Source organism: Aythya marila (genome assembly GCF_965140915.1).
Source record: "Aythya marila genome assembly, chromosome: 20".
In the NCBI taxonomy this organism is placed as follows: domain Eukaryota; kingdom Metazoa; phylum Chordata; class Aves; order Anseriformes; family Anatidae; genus Aythya; species Aythya marila.
The window spans coordinates 9228607-9243119 of NC_139061.1; the positions used below are offsets into that span (position 1 = coordinate 9228607).

At 44.3% G+C, this 14513-nt stretch overlaps 1 protein-coding gene across 8 annotated transcripts in view; it reads right to left on the reverse strand.

Moving 5' to 3' along the window:
• Nucleotides 1-14513, reverse strand: part of BCAS3 (BCAS3 microtubule associated cell migration factor) — a 353644-nt gene that overhangs the window by 99354 nt on the left and 239777 nt on the right. Inside the window, exon 24 of one of the 8 annotated variants that reach the window (XM_082776136.1) lies at nt 10098-10582. The exons of the other annotated variants lie outside the window; for them this stretch is intronic. Coding sequence (XP_082632262.1) covers nt 10557-10582 — 26 coding nt within the window. The 3' untranslated portion in view covers nt 10098-10556. Of the gene's footprint in view, nt 1-10097; nt 10583-14513 lie in introns of those variants that run through there. 8 annotated transcript variants of the gene reach the window in all.

Sequence of the window (14513 nt, forward strand, 5' to 3'; positions counted from 1 at the left end):
ACAAAGCATCCAGAAGATCAAAAGTAGCAACAGCCTTAGCGACAAAATAGTTCAGTATCTATTATTTCTTTTTTCTTAAATAGCCAGCATATTTGTGAAAGGTTTTATCTCTAGACCTCCACGATCAATTTAGAATAGTCATTACAGGAAACAGCCTCAGAGTGTGTGTAACAGGCAGGTTGTCTCCTGGTCTCCTGCAGCAGCACATCAGAGTGAGGGACAGCATCTTGCCCTTGCATAATGGCAAATACGAATCATGCCTTATGAGAAATACTCTCTTTTCTTTCCCAGCTATACCTCTAACTGTCCAAAGAAATTTTACTGAGGACCTCCTCTAACTTCGACTCATACACCATGAACTTTCTTTCTCCACGTCATTTTAAGATGAAAGTGAATATTAATTCACAATTCATCCCGAATGCAAGAAAGAAACAGGGCAGGAACCGTAATTCAGAACAAGTCCTGCAATGGCATCTAACTCCTGCCCTGCCTCCTCTCCTTTGGTGATCCGGGAATAGATCCATGACACCAAAGAGGACGGAAAAAGAGAAGGTGAATGAATTATGTAAGACCCCAGATGAGAAAAATGGAGACCGAATAATTTCTGAATACAATGCTGGTTACCTAAAGCCTGATCCGAGACAGTTCTTAATTAGTGTTTTAGAAAACACTTGAAAAAATGAGGTTGCTGGAGTGAAACTGGCTCTTGCAGGGATGGTATGTTGCTCTCATTTATCCATGGCTCATTCCTGCTGACTTCTTTTTGGCAGCTGAAAATACATTCAGACCATCTGAGGACAGGTTCCAAAATTTTAGATCCCCTCTGTCAACAGCTAGGTGATCATCTCGTCTGCAATACCTAGATGGATTGGCTATCTTTCCTTTTCTGCTTTAGTATCAATGATTCTTGATGGGTATTCCAGGTACAACCGACATTTGCGTCTAGGTTGTAAACCTGGGTCTCTTAAATCAGGAAAGCACTATTTCAATCACCTCACTATGGCATAAGGTGAATCTATTCAATACAGGAAAAAAAACAACAAGGGCAGCAGATACAATAAATAAAGGATTCCTTCTGGCCAGAAACTAAATACTGTCATGCACAAGTCTAATCAGGACATCCCTACTTCCCAGTGGCACAGCTAAGAACTAAGCAAAAGGCAGATCACTGGCGGTGCACAGAGCAAGAGCCAGATTCCTTCCCACAACTGGGAGAAGAAACCCTTGATACACACGGCAGGTAAGCACTAAAGGAGCCAAAATTCAAACATGTGCCTTCAGAAACCAGGCTTCGGTTCTTCCTTCTGCAGTGTTACCTCCTGCAGGCTCACTGGTTCCCAACAAAGCAGTCAAGAGCTGTTGCTCAAAGTGCTGGGTGCAGCCAGGGGAGCTCTCTTCTGAGCCACAAGCACCCACCTCAGGCTGTGAGCGCAGAGCCCGGGTGATGGGAGCTGATACCTGCAGCACCTCCAGCCTTCCGTGGGCCTGCGGCACGCACACGGTGCTTCTTGAAACAGCTGCGGTTTAAAAGGTCACGGTGTAAAGCCATCCAATTAAAATAGTAATAAAAGAGTAAACATTAACTCACAATTTTTCCGTAGGTCTTTCTTATTTCCAGTTGGTATCACTTCTCCCAGAGTCGGCTGCACCTTACGAATCTGCAAGTTTATCTTGATGGAAAATCTTCAACCTCTCAGTTTTCAATGCAAGAAAACTCATGTCCTCCCTTCCAAAATGCCCACACCTAGGCCTTAAAGCTCCCATGGTACCATGACTACAGCAATGATCTATTATCCATATTATTACCACTACTGGGACAGAAGTACACTGCAACATGGTAAAGCTGTCCCAATAAAGGATGCTCACTTTTTCACACTTTAACAAACACCAAGTTTTTGTAGCATGCAAAGAAGATGGAGATAACCTCCTGGTATAGGCTGGCACACATTATCTAGCCCATGGGCTCTTGCAAACATTCTGGATAGTCTCAATTACTTTAGTTTCGATCATTTTTACCTAGCCAGGGTTCTCAGAAAATGCAAACACGAAACACTTTTTAAAGAGAAACCGAGATGAACCTATGCCCAAAAAACCCACTGGGCAGATCCAGGAGAACTCTAAGTTGGCCCTGCTCCATGGGAAGGAAGGCAGACGTTGCTCTGTTCTTGATTAATGATAAGGATGCTTCGTTTAATTTTAGGGAAAGAACTTCCATTTTCTGATTGGTGACCAGATCTCTGTATTACATGACCAGGAAGCCAAAGTTCGGTTTTGCAAGTGATTTATCAAAACCAAGCCACCTCTGTGGGATGACAGAGGGAAAACAAGCATGCAGTGGTCAACAGCAGTTTGTTAAAATGCAACTTAACTTCTGTGTGCACATCCCAGACCACCCACTCATCCTGAACCAGCCCCAGAAGCATGGCAATGGGGAGAGGAAACCTTGTAGACTAAAGGGCCTTTTAGGGAAAAGTTTGCTAATGGTTTGAAGCCAGCGTTGAAGGCAGCTTCCCAGCTCATCTGAGAGGAGAAAATCAGGCCAGCTCCGAGGACCATCTAGATCCTATACAGGAACAAGCTCCAAGAAAGGAAATACAAATGAAAACCCAGCAATACTGTGAAAAAGACAGCAGCAAGACACAGGAGATCAAACAACAAATTGCTTGCTGTGTTCTTGTTTCTTATCTCAGAGAAATCCTGGGGGATAACGCATGTCCACTGCAAGTGCCACAGCAGGCATCCGCGTGCTGGCAAAGCTACTCTGGTTTGCCCTGTGTCCTATAGAGCACAGACAGAGCTCTTTAATTGTGTTTATTGGCCTGGAATAGGACGTCTAAGCAGAAACTGTAATATTTGGCACTTAGTTCTCTGTATTCAAAGAGTTAAGCTATGTCCTATAAAGATAAAAATCTCCACTTTTATTATTTTGTAAGGCTGCCTAACAAATGAGGATCCAGCTGTAATTGTAACATTCCAAGCTCTGAAGGCGCCAAGTTTTACTAACTATAATTTAACTGGTCCAGTTGATGCAGTCCAAATTCTTGTTTGGATAATCAGCCTTTGTTTAAATATGTACAAAAAAAAAAAAGCATAGGCCAGCATTAGCCTCTAGGCATGTCATGTGAGCTTATTACCCCGAAGCTTGCAGTAGCAGACACTCATGCACAAGAGGAGGATTATTTTGCTAGTATTACTGTTACGGTAACATATAATCAGACCTTCTTCCCCCTGACCCCCCCACTCTTTTTCTCCTCTTTTTTTTCTTCCCCTCCACAATTCACAAGTCTTCTTTCCAAGTTCAAATAAAGTTTAAAGGTGAAAAGGTCGAGAAAGTTTCATGACTGGCTGTTGAAAGAGGGAGAAATAACCAGGGTCTCCAAGTTTGCGTATACTAAAAGCTCAACAATTTTATATTTTGCTGCAATTCATAACTGTACAAATCCCTTTTGTTGGATCTGTTTGGACTGAAATTAAACACTTGTTAATAATTTATAACTTAATATAATTAGAAAATAATACTAACTGTCAAGCAACTATATTCAATACATAAAGCAACTTGAGTGGCTTATTAGCTTATTTGTCAAAGCAACAATTTCTATATATTTCAGCTCTTTTCTACTGGGAAGAGCAGTTAAAGAGCCACCCAGCTTGCTTGGAAATCATTTATCCACCAGCTGGGAGCAATTCCCAAATTGCCGCACCTCACCCACATCCAACTGATGCTGGCTCGCTTTGAAAGCAGCTGAAGGCTGCCTCGGGAGGTGCCTGAGCAGGACGGGAGGGGGACGGCTGCAGCACCGCACCGCTGCGCACACCGAGCCGCAGCCCACAGCAACGCGCAGCACTCGCTCCAGGTTTTGTGTCTGAGTGAAAGCAAATCGGTGTTTGGCCAACAAACAGGCTGTCAGAAGGAGCTGTTTAAGAAACAGAAAGCTCTTCGTGCCTGATATATGCCAGTAATGCGCTGTAAAAGGCTGCCTGCTGGTTCAGAAGGTGCTACCTCCTCCATTGCTAAATATAAACAAGAAATACTCTGTTGTTTTTTTGTTTGTTTGTTTCTCCTTTTTTTTTGTGTGTGTGTGTGTGTGGAGGGGTAGACTTTATTTATTTATTTATTTATTTATTGTTTCTTTCTTCCTTTTTTTTTTTTTTCCCTAAGAAGTAAAACTGACTTCTAAAACGTCTCAGTTTCCAGTTCTCCAGGAAAGCAGAGAGTGCTGCTGACTATGCCGGGCAATTTGGGTACTTGTATTTCCTAAGTACCAAAATGTTAAAATACTCCCCAAATACAGTTCCCATAAATGATTAATGTTGTTGTAAGAAGTCTATTACGTTAAGTTGAAACAAAGCAAATTCAACTGTGTATGTTGAGCCAGAAGCTCACCTGATCCACGTAATCTCACTACAATCACGTCAATGTTCATCAGCTGGAGGATCTAGTCCATTCAAGATAAAGGTTGCTTCATAAATCTTCTTAACAACTGATAAGCTAACAGCTATGATCCTGTGACATCAACGATCACTTTTATGTTTTTTAAATCATTTTCCTGTACTTGTGGGCACCTATGCCAACTCTGTATTGTTGTTCCATATTAATGATGTCAGAAAATGTCAGATTTAAGTACACAAAACAAGGAAGTTCAGATTTAAAAATCAGTATCTGGTCTCAACTCAGCCAAGTCTGTCTAGATCCTGTGATAGTGTAAATTAATTTCAAGTCTGTGATGTATGAACAACTTCCATTAGGTAGTGATCTGCTCACTTGTTTTCATCTATCCACCTGATTTCATTTCTAATTTTGCTTACTGAATAAGTCTCTTGTCTTTTCATGCCTTTCAGCTCCTCCTCTTGTTTTTGTTTTTGTGTCCCACTGCCTGCAAACTGAAAGCTGGGCATGTCTGGTTATAGGGCAGCCCCCCTGAGCAGCTTCCAGGAATCACCTCTTTTCCTCTTTGCAGTTTCCCCTTCCTAAACCTACTCAGTTTTGTTGCCCTATTTTGCTTGTATTTATTATCCATCTTTCTAAAACATTTCAAGGAAGGGGATTAAGACTTCACAAACTGTACATTACTAATTAATATTTATTAAAAAAATAAAAGATGTTTCTCATGCTTCACTGAGAAATCAAATGGTACCGCTGGGGAACCAGAAGACGATGGCTTTCTCGATAATTAGTGTAGGCCTAATTCTTTGTCCTTTAATTCTTTAATCATTAGTTAAGTATGAAAGGTTTCCTTTTAAGTGAATCTTCTAAAACACATGGAAAAAGATATGAATCGATAAAATTGATCTATAACATATTTTTACTTGAGAAAGGATTACAGGATTGGATCTTAACATTATATACCTAAAGCCATTTCTTGTTCCACTGCCTTTATAGTTCCAAAAAAAATGTGCATTTTGGAGACAAAGGCCTTTATCCTTGTAAGTGCTGCAGATTTCATGCCAATCTCCCAATATGAAGCAGACTTCAGCCTTATACCCAAGAGAAATGGTCTCGGAAAGATTAGATTTTCCACCACAAAATAAAATCCTTGTGTGGTGAACCATACCAGCTTCAGCACTACCTTCCTCCTAAGTGCTTGCTCACCATGGAGGAACACAGCCATCATATGTCCTCTGTTCCAGACTGGAAGTCATTCCTCTGTGTTTGTGCCAGCCAGTTTTTCCACATATAAAATTTCCGGAATTGTCACATGTATCTGAAACTAGGGAGGAATGGCAACCAGAATCTGTAGATTTATCCACTTTTTTCCTTATTCTGTATAATTTTGCAGTACAGAAAATGGCACACATTGCTCTTACTGTACAAAATTCATTCTCGTTATGGTGCTATATAGATAAGACTAGTATGAATGATGATGAACAGAAGGAACATACCTGGATGTAAAAGCTCTTTTAAGCCAGCAAGATGTTTTTTAGAGTTGCTCATCAAAGCTGTGTGCTTCTAATAGGATGTTACAGGGTACTAATTTGCTAAGAATCTAGCAGCTCAACAAAGAAGAGAGGAAACTTTCTTTAACTGTCCATTGGTAGGAAGGTATTTTATCAATCATCCCCACATTAGAAAACACAGATTTTCAGGGTATTTCAAAATCCTTTGCCAGTAATCAGGTAGGACATGCCAGGGAAGGAGAGAAATATAGACTTAATACAATGTAACTGCTGAGGATTAAATTTTAACACCACCAAAGCCACACAAAAAAGAATGAGTTCAAGAGTCAGAAGATTAAAACTGCATGTAGTCAGCTTGGGATTGGTATGCCACAGATGGAAACTTTCTTGACAACACAGTTTAAATTCTAGTTAGGATATACCGTGATTAAATATTTTTACAATTTTTGAGTACATCCCTTTTTTTCCTACTGGCTACTGTAACACAAAAGACATCTCTTGCAAACATCCACTAAAAAAGTGCAAGTAAAAGCCATTTAGGTTTCCAGCAAAGACATAAAAGCGAAACAGCTAATGGACAGCCAGGGTAGTCATTTCTGCAAAATCCATTAGTTACTAAAAGTTCTGGAGGGCTCAGTTTTTACAGTAAAACCTGTAAAAACTTGGTATCCAGTTTCTCTATTGGGACACTGAGGTGCGAAGATCCAAATGACGCTGGAACTGAATGTGTATATTTGAACCTTTTGAACTCCATCTGCCCTTCATAAATTACTTTACCACTAGCTTTAACACATTTCTAGCCTACTGTGCTGCAAAAATAAAGAATCATTAAAATAACTGAGAATGCAACTAACTTTGTAACACTTCCAGTGGAATTTGTCTTTGTTCTGAGAGATGCACACCTATAACGGAGCTGAAGAATAAGGAAAAAGCTTCCAGATCCCCCAGTGAAATAACATCTGTCTTCACGCTATTGGAAATGAAGCAGCAGAGCCCCCCTCCCCAAACTCAGAACCATTTAACGTAAATGAAAATTGCACCGTACAGAAAAAAGACAGTTGCTCCTTTCCATCTGGAAACGCTGTCAAATGGAAGCAAATTCCACAGAATTCCCAACTGATACAAGAACATAATTTTGCAGCTCGCGTGCTCAACACAAGCTAGCGGCAGGGCTCTGCCCGACCTGCCAGCACCGAACACATCTCCACGGTTCTTCCGACAGCAGGACCAGGAGGTGATGGGGAGAGCCATGGAGGCAGCATCCACGACACCACTTGCCTTGCATCTCTAGCCCCAGCCCCCGATGTCACACCTCACCCAGAAGATCCTGCAGGATCCCTCTGGCACCGAGGATCCTGTCGTGTCTCTGCGTGGGTGCAGATGACTTCTGGAGCTTCTCAAGCCCTTGGGGATCTGCTCTGCTTCTCTTCGTGTGAGCTGGGCCATGGTTCTGTACCTAAAACCTGGTGCTGGGTATTTCACTAGCAGGTGAGAAGCAAACCTTCCCCTGAAGGCAGGTGAGGACACCGCTAATTTAATGGAACTCCTGTCCCAGACAAGAGCAGATTGCTCTTCCTGGACTGGACCAAGAGACCCAGTGGCTTCTAATCCACCGCAGCAAACAAACAAAAACTGCAGGATTTTAAGGCATCCCCATCGGACAACCTAAATTTTCCTGGAGATGTGTAATTTACCTTGTTTTATATGCTAAAAAGTAGTATTAGGAGCATCACTGTCCTGACCCAGAACCATAGGTTTGAACCTTGACTTCTGCAAAGGACTCTTGCCTTTCCCCTCTGCAACTCCAAAACTGAAAGTTATCATCAGGAGTGGCACAGAAAATAGGCTCCTGATCACCTGTGCTGTGACAGCCCGGCCGTGTTTGGTGCTGCGTGGCCTCAGGGCAGCGTGGTGCTGAGCAGGCTGCCCCCCACATGGCTCTCACCTCACCGGAGGAGCTGCAAGGAGGAGATTCGTGCCTTCTCTACAGGCAAGGGCTGAAATCGTTCACATTTTAAAAATGAATCCACCGTAAAGACAACACCCCCAAAGAACCTTAATAAAAACTGCCTACAGCTGAAAGAAGAGCTCACTCACATGGGAAGGCCGGGGGAGAGCCGAGCAGGGAACCCCACTAACGCTGCCCCAGCTGCCGAAGCACGGCGTTAGCGTCCTTCGGCTGGACATAACGCACACACGCACAGGGAGCAGAGTTCTCGTCATTATTTTTGAGACTGTCAGCATGTTTGTAGACAGTCAATCATGGGGATTTAGGAGAAAAACTATGACTTTATTTGAAGTCCGGGAAGAATGGGAAGGCTGGCTCGCAAATGAGACAGCGCAGTGTCGTAAGCAAAACAATCTGCAAAAAAGATGTTGCTCTCCCCTGCACCTTCCCTGCCTGCAGAGAGAGCTCAGCAGTCAGAGCTGCGTGCCTGCCAAAGCCACTGCACAGGAACTCTTCAGCTCCAGTCCTGCTTTCCTAAGGACTTTCTTTGCGTTCAGAAAAATCACCTCGTTTCGTTTCGATCTCAGGTTTCTCACTTATAAAAGAGGGAACCACCCATCTTCCTCTCAGAGGAAAGCTACGAGAAATAATTGATGTCTTAATGTGTTTTCAAAGAGGTCAAATAGTATGAAAATACTGACTGCTTTTCTCTTTGGATCAAAATGTTATCATACTGTATCTGGACTCTGTATTTCAATTTCTTTTTAAAATATCTTGCTAAGCAGCAGAGGGACACAGTAGCTGCCATTTACAGGTCACCTCAGGTCTCCTGAGCTAAATACGCCCTGGGGTTTTAGCAAGACACAGGAATTCCGAAAGCTAAGCTGCCCCTAGCACATAAAATGCCTCTGATTCACAGAATGACACAAATGTACAAGAAAAAAGGATCTCTGATTATTTTTTGTAATGGATGGCTTTTAGATGGGCAGAATACACTTACGCATTTCTTTAACCACCAAACAGCAAGTGATTTTTAACAATGGGCTTGTGTGAAGTGCTACTTGCGTATCAAAAAGACTCGGAAAAAGAATTTCAGGGGTTGAGCTCTCACTGCGTTTTAAGTCCTGAACAAAGCCCAAGATGCTGTAGCTGCACAAGCCTGGGCTCTTTCATATTGTGGGAAGGCAGCCTGGCGGAGCTGCCTGCGCTCTGAAACACAATGCTGCCGCAACTTCTTACTACTTCAGACTACTAAAGTCATATGAAATCATTTGAATAAAATAAAACTCTCATTGCTTCCCGTAGGGAGGGAGCAGGAGAGCTGCTGCTCCATCTCTGGCTCAAGAGTGGACTCGCAAAGCACCAGAAGTGCAAGTGCTCACTCTGACTATGCTGCACGTGTTTTTCTACCTCTAAATCAGGCTGGGTCAAACGAGACCTGCCTGAGTTTTTTCCACCTTTGCAGTGTATGAAGGAAGAACCCAAAGATTTGTAGCTTTGCATTGCCTTTCCCAAGCTTAGATGGTTTTGTTTTCCTTGCTCCCCAGCTCAAAAACAAGCTGTCACTTACAGACCTTCACAGTTTGCAAGAGACCTTTGTAGGGATCACTTTGGAAGGTGGTACCACATTTCAGCCAGAGGGAGGCAGGTATAAGCCTTTAACAACGTCCAACAACCAGAGTGGTCGTCAATATTTGTTTAAATGCATCTCCAAATTAACTTGGAGGGTTTCAAACCACTCAAGCATCCCACTGTCATACATAGGATCTGCAGTCACTACAGCTCATAAGCTGTAAAGTTCCTCACTTTCTGATATGAAACAAATAATAGATGAGAAACCAACCCAAGTCATACCAACAGCACCCCCCGACCCAAATACACAAAATTTAGCAATTTCAGAAATCAACGGCACGCAGAGCCAAGTTTTTATCGCTCAGAACTCTTTGGTTCTGGAACTGCAAGCAGCAGCAATAGGTAAACACGGGCTGAGCTCATCCAAGAGCTGCGGTTTCATCTGCTGGGCACCTCACAGAACAGCAGAGATCAGCCCTGCCTGATGCAAGCCTGAAGTCATAACATTACATAATGCGTAACAAAATGGGAAATTACAGGAAGGCAAATCTAAGGCTTTTAGGAGGCCGGTGATATTCCAGCACACACTGCACATACAAAAAAAAAGTAGCATAAATTAATTAAATATTTATTTTTTCTCTTATGCCATTTTTTAAAATATATTTTGTTTCCCTAGTTGATAACCTTAGAAACAAAAAAACAATGCTGCTGGTGAAGTAGGAGCTCACACCAACAGAGCTAAGGTTTTTGGATGAAACAAGAAGCTGATTACACATGCACCAAGTATACCAGTCACTAAGCGTTTCTGGATTGCAGGGATAAGATACTCTCTTTGCTTATTACTGCCTTCTTGATCCAAAGAGATTTAAGCAACTGTTTTCAATTAGATGTTTTTAAGCTAGTAAAACTACATCCATAAAGACATATTTATAGAACAACTTAAAACTAGAAGAATTAAAATGACTACAAAACTGATGAATTCCATTCCCCCATCCCCCAGAATCATTTACTGACCATTAACGAGCAAAAAGCACTGCAATTTTAAGAATTAATCCGCTGTCGCAAAATTAAATCAGATACACTAGTAGGGATAATGACAAACTGGTGGCTCCAGCGTTGTCAGTTTGCGGGTGATACAAGTTCAAGTCGTCTGTGCTAGTGGCCACTCTGTTGGAACAAACATGAACATAAAAGGTAACATTAACAGTGCAGCAGCACCAACTGGAATCAATTCTGTCACTGAGGACACAGGCTTGTAAAAAGTGGCAGAGGGTAAGCACTGCATTTTCTAAATTATCTGACTGGTTCCAAGACTGCCGGACCTCCGTGCACGGGAACAAAGGAAGACAAAGAGAGGAAAGCAAACGAGAGAGAGACGATCTCCTTCCCTTCCCTTCCCTCTGAATTCCTGAGCACAGAGTCCAGCAGTGTGGCTTTGCCACACATGACCGCTTTCATCTCCGATAACCTATGATGAATGTTCTGAGATTTACAGAAACAAAACTGAGCTTTGATAAGTTTTCATCTGACAGTGGCTTAAACGAAATGTGCCCCCAGACCTCTGCAGCATGTGACCGCGGGTATTTCCAGGAGGAGGCTCCCACGGGAGCTGGAGCGGTGACGGGGAGCGGGGCACAGGCTGCTCGCACCCTCTCCTCACCTGTCAGAGCCGAAGCACAGCAGGCAAGTCCCTGCCACCTCCCGGCTCTGTTCTCCACCTGGCTGCCCCACGTGGAGGGGTAGGGGGCAAGGAGAGCCGCAGAGCAGCTGGGGGAGCCGGGGCAGCCTGCAGCCACCTCCCAGCCGTGTCTCCTCTGGCTGCAAAACCCAGCTGAGGAAGCTGGAGTCCAGCCGGCATCCTCAATTTCATCTCCCCTACGCGTTTCTACAAGCCCAATTTGCTCCTATCTAAGCACATCATCACGGAAACGCTTACAAATACGTGAACAGTGGACTGACTTTCAGATCCAAATACCTCATTTTAACATACATATTTTATACATTTCATACCCAGCAGAATCAGGCCGTAAATACAAATGGGTATCACAAAGCTGGAACTGCGTCTCGCCGCCTTCTGCCCCTGCTTTCTGCCCCCGAGATGCCCCGGGTCAGCCCGTGGCTGAGGCACGAGGCCTGGCAGGGAAGCAAGAGGCACATTTGCTTTTCTGTTTTTTTAATTAGGGCCCCGCGGATCACATTTGCTTCACGTGCTGAAGAAGCACAGGCTATGTAAGGAAATTTTAGAAATTATTTTAAGTGAATTAACTTCAGAGTTACAGGGTCTAGTTTAAGGGAAGTTCTTCAACCCTGAAGCAAGGACGCGCTGGTTTTTGGCTTTCCAGTACCTGTGCCCAGACACGTAGGACAAAAATACATTTGTTTTACATCTGTGTCCTGCACGTCGTGGCAGAGAAGCAGGAGGCAGGAGCTGGAAGCTGAAACCTTCCTGCTGAGCCCGAGACCCGGGCAGCGTGGCCAGCGCCCGCAGCCTGGCATGACCAGAGCTTGGAGAGGGACGACGCTGGGTGCTGCTGACTGGAGGAAGCCTGGGTACTGCCCCTGCTCAGCAGTGATAATGGGAAGGCAATTAGAGACAGGGAGAGTCCAAGCAGTGCCACAAGCACACAACCACGCGCTGCTGTCTGTGCCACAAGGCAGGAGCACCACGAAGCCGTGCCGATGCCATCGCCCCTGCACGGGCCCTGCCGCAGCCAGGGCAGATCGGGACGCGCTGACTGAAGTCACGAAATGTGCTGGGTAGAGACACACCTCCACCAAATTCACCCTTCAGAACAAGTATGGCTCCAGCTACCAATTGGTTTTGACCTTAACGTGTTAAGAAAAAAGGTTGAAAATATTTTTGTTAAGGGGAAACTCGGTCACGGCAAGGCTGCTCGAGCGCCTTTCTTCCCACAGGTGTCTTTCTGCATGGCAGAGGATGGCTCCTGTAAGCCAACGTTACAGGACAAAGCCAAAAGCAAAGCTTCGTACAATTATATCCAAATTGGCAGAACAAACCCATAAAACAGAAGCGAACATAAAAGCAAGTCAAATAACACGAACGGTGAAGCACTAAACAATTTTGCCTAAGGCGCAACGCTAATGCAAGAGGAACTTCAAAGCATCAACTGAACCAACAGAGGTGACAAACAACGCGCGCAGGAACAGGCTTGGAGCAGCACTTGCTCCTGCTTCATCCCTGCATCGCCATCAAACCCCACAGAGACAATTCCCAGAGCACTGCCATCACCCTGCAATGCAGCACGGCTGCACCGCCAGCCTCGTGGGGAGGGGACGGGGACAGGGACGGGGACGGGGATGGGACACGGGCACCGAGGGAGCAGCACAGCAGCCTGTTCCCAGCTCGGAGGCTGTGGACACACCAGGTACACCCAGCCTCAAGGGGAACTCTGCTCCCAGGTCCTTGAGGAGCAGGCAGGGATCCATCCAAGCCGGGGGCAGTACAGGCTGTCCAGGGACACACGGTTTGAAGGGCAGAAAGCTTCAGTTTAAGCTAGAGGTGACTGGAAAGCTCTCCCACTTGAAATACGGCATCAGACAAACACTGCTGGTTCTGTGGCTGCACACAGGAGCCGAGTGAACCTCAGCAGTGACTGTTTGGGTAACACCTTCTGGCATTTAACACAGATAAGTTCTGCTCTTGATCATATGATACTTTAAAATGCATTTTTTTACCATTTTATATATTTTTATATATTTATATACAGTTACACAAGTATATAAATTAGATTACAGCATTTTGGCTGCAAGTTTCTTCAAATAAACTAGGCTGTGGCATTCTGCTAAGGGAAGCCCACCACATCAGAAGCTTTATCCTTCCCCCCCTTTTTTTTACCCTAATTGTAACATATAACGAACCTCTTCCCCAGTAAGCTGACTCAGGGAAAAGCCCCTGTGAAAGACATGAGCTACTGACGAATTATTTTTATTAATTAAGTTACAGAAACAAAAACCACAGGAGTGGTTTTCAGTGCTGCAGCTCACAGCAGAAGCCACAAGCTGAAGGCAGGAGGGAGCATGAAGTCAGAGCTCCTCTGCTCCGTTTATCTGGGGGACGAAATTCCAGGAATAAGGGAGTTTTCCCTTTCCCCTAACCTACAGACTTGGTCCTCTGAACAGCTGCTGTGGCCTTAATAGAACACCGCAAAAGCCACTGCCTTTGCTGCGTTAAAGAAAAAAAGAAATAAGGGGTGTTAAGCAGCAGCAGCTTTGTAACGCTCTGCTATGGAAGCACTTCAGCTTGCCATCGGCTTTGCTGAAAGCACAGCAGACGAAGAATAGAGCAAAGAAACACATTTAACCTCGGCAAGTTTAAAAGACCCTCAGACTTTCCTTTTTAAGTTTTACTAGCCACGAGATTCGAGTTTTACTCCGCACTGCGGGTTTCAGCCCGAGGACCCTGCGAGTGGCCAGCCCTGGCACAGCCGCACACAAACGGCGGCGACAGCTCCCGTGGCACGGCCCCGCGCTGCTCTGTGCTGCGGGGGCACGCTCCCATCCTGGGAAACCACACCACACACCGTGGGTTTGCTGTGCTGGGGATTTCTTCCTAGAAACATGCAGTAGATGGAGCAATTCATAAGATTTCCGTAACACTTCTCTTATTTAAGCCACAATCCTGCTTGAGCAGAGGTGCTTTTTGCTCTGATCCCAATTTCCAGCCTGCCCCTTGCTCTGGCCATTGGCTCTGCTGTTTGCCCACTTGGCTGGGCAGGTCTTTTTTTTAACCCAAACTTGCTTGCCTTTTATGGCAAGAACTAAAATATCTTAAACGTGCACACGCAAGGGAAGCTTATTCACACAGCTAGGGCGTGCTTTTTCATGCTGTGCTGGTGGTGGTAAAGTTTAACTTTTGTTAAAGAGGATGGGAAGAAAAGAAAACAGGAAAATGGGTATTTTTCTTGCAGCCTAGATTTCAAGTGTATATATTTAAGGTAAAATTTTCTTTTTGTGGGGGCTTTTGGATATCGCAGTCCCACTTTTGGGGGACTGTAATATCTTTTAGTGTGTTTTGCACCAAGAATGCAAAAAGAAACTCTTCTTCTGAAGAACTCATGGAAACTGGTAAATTCAAGAC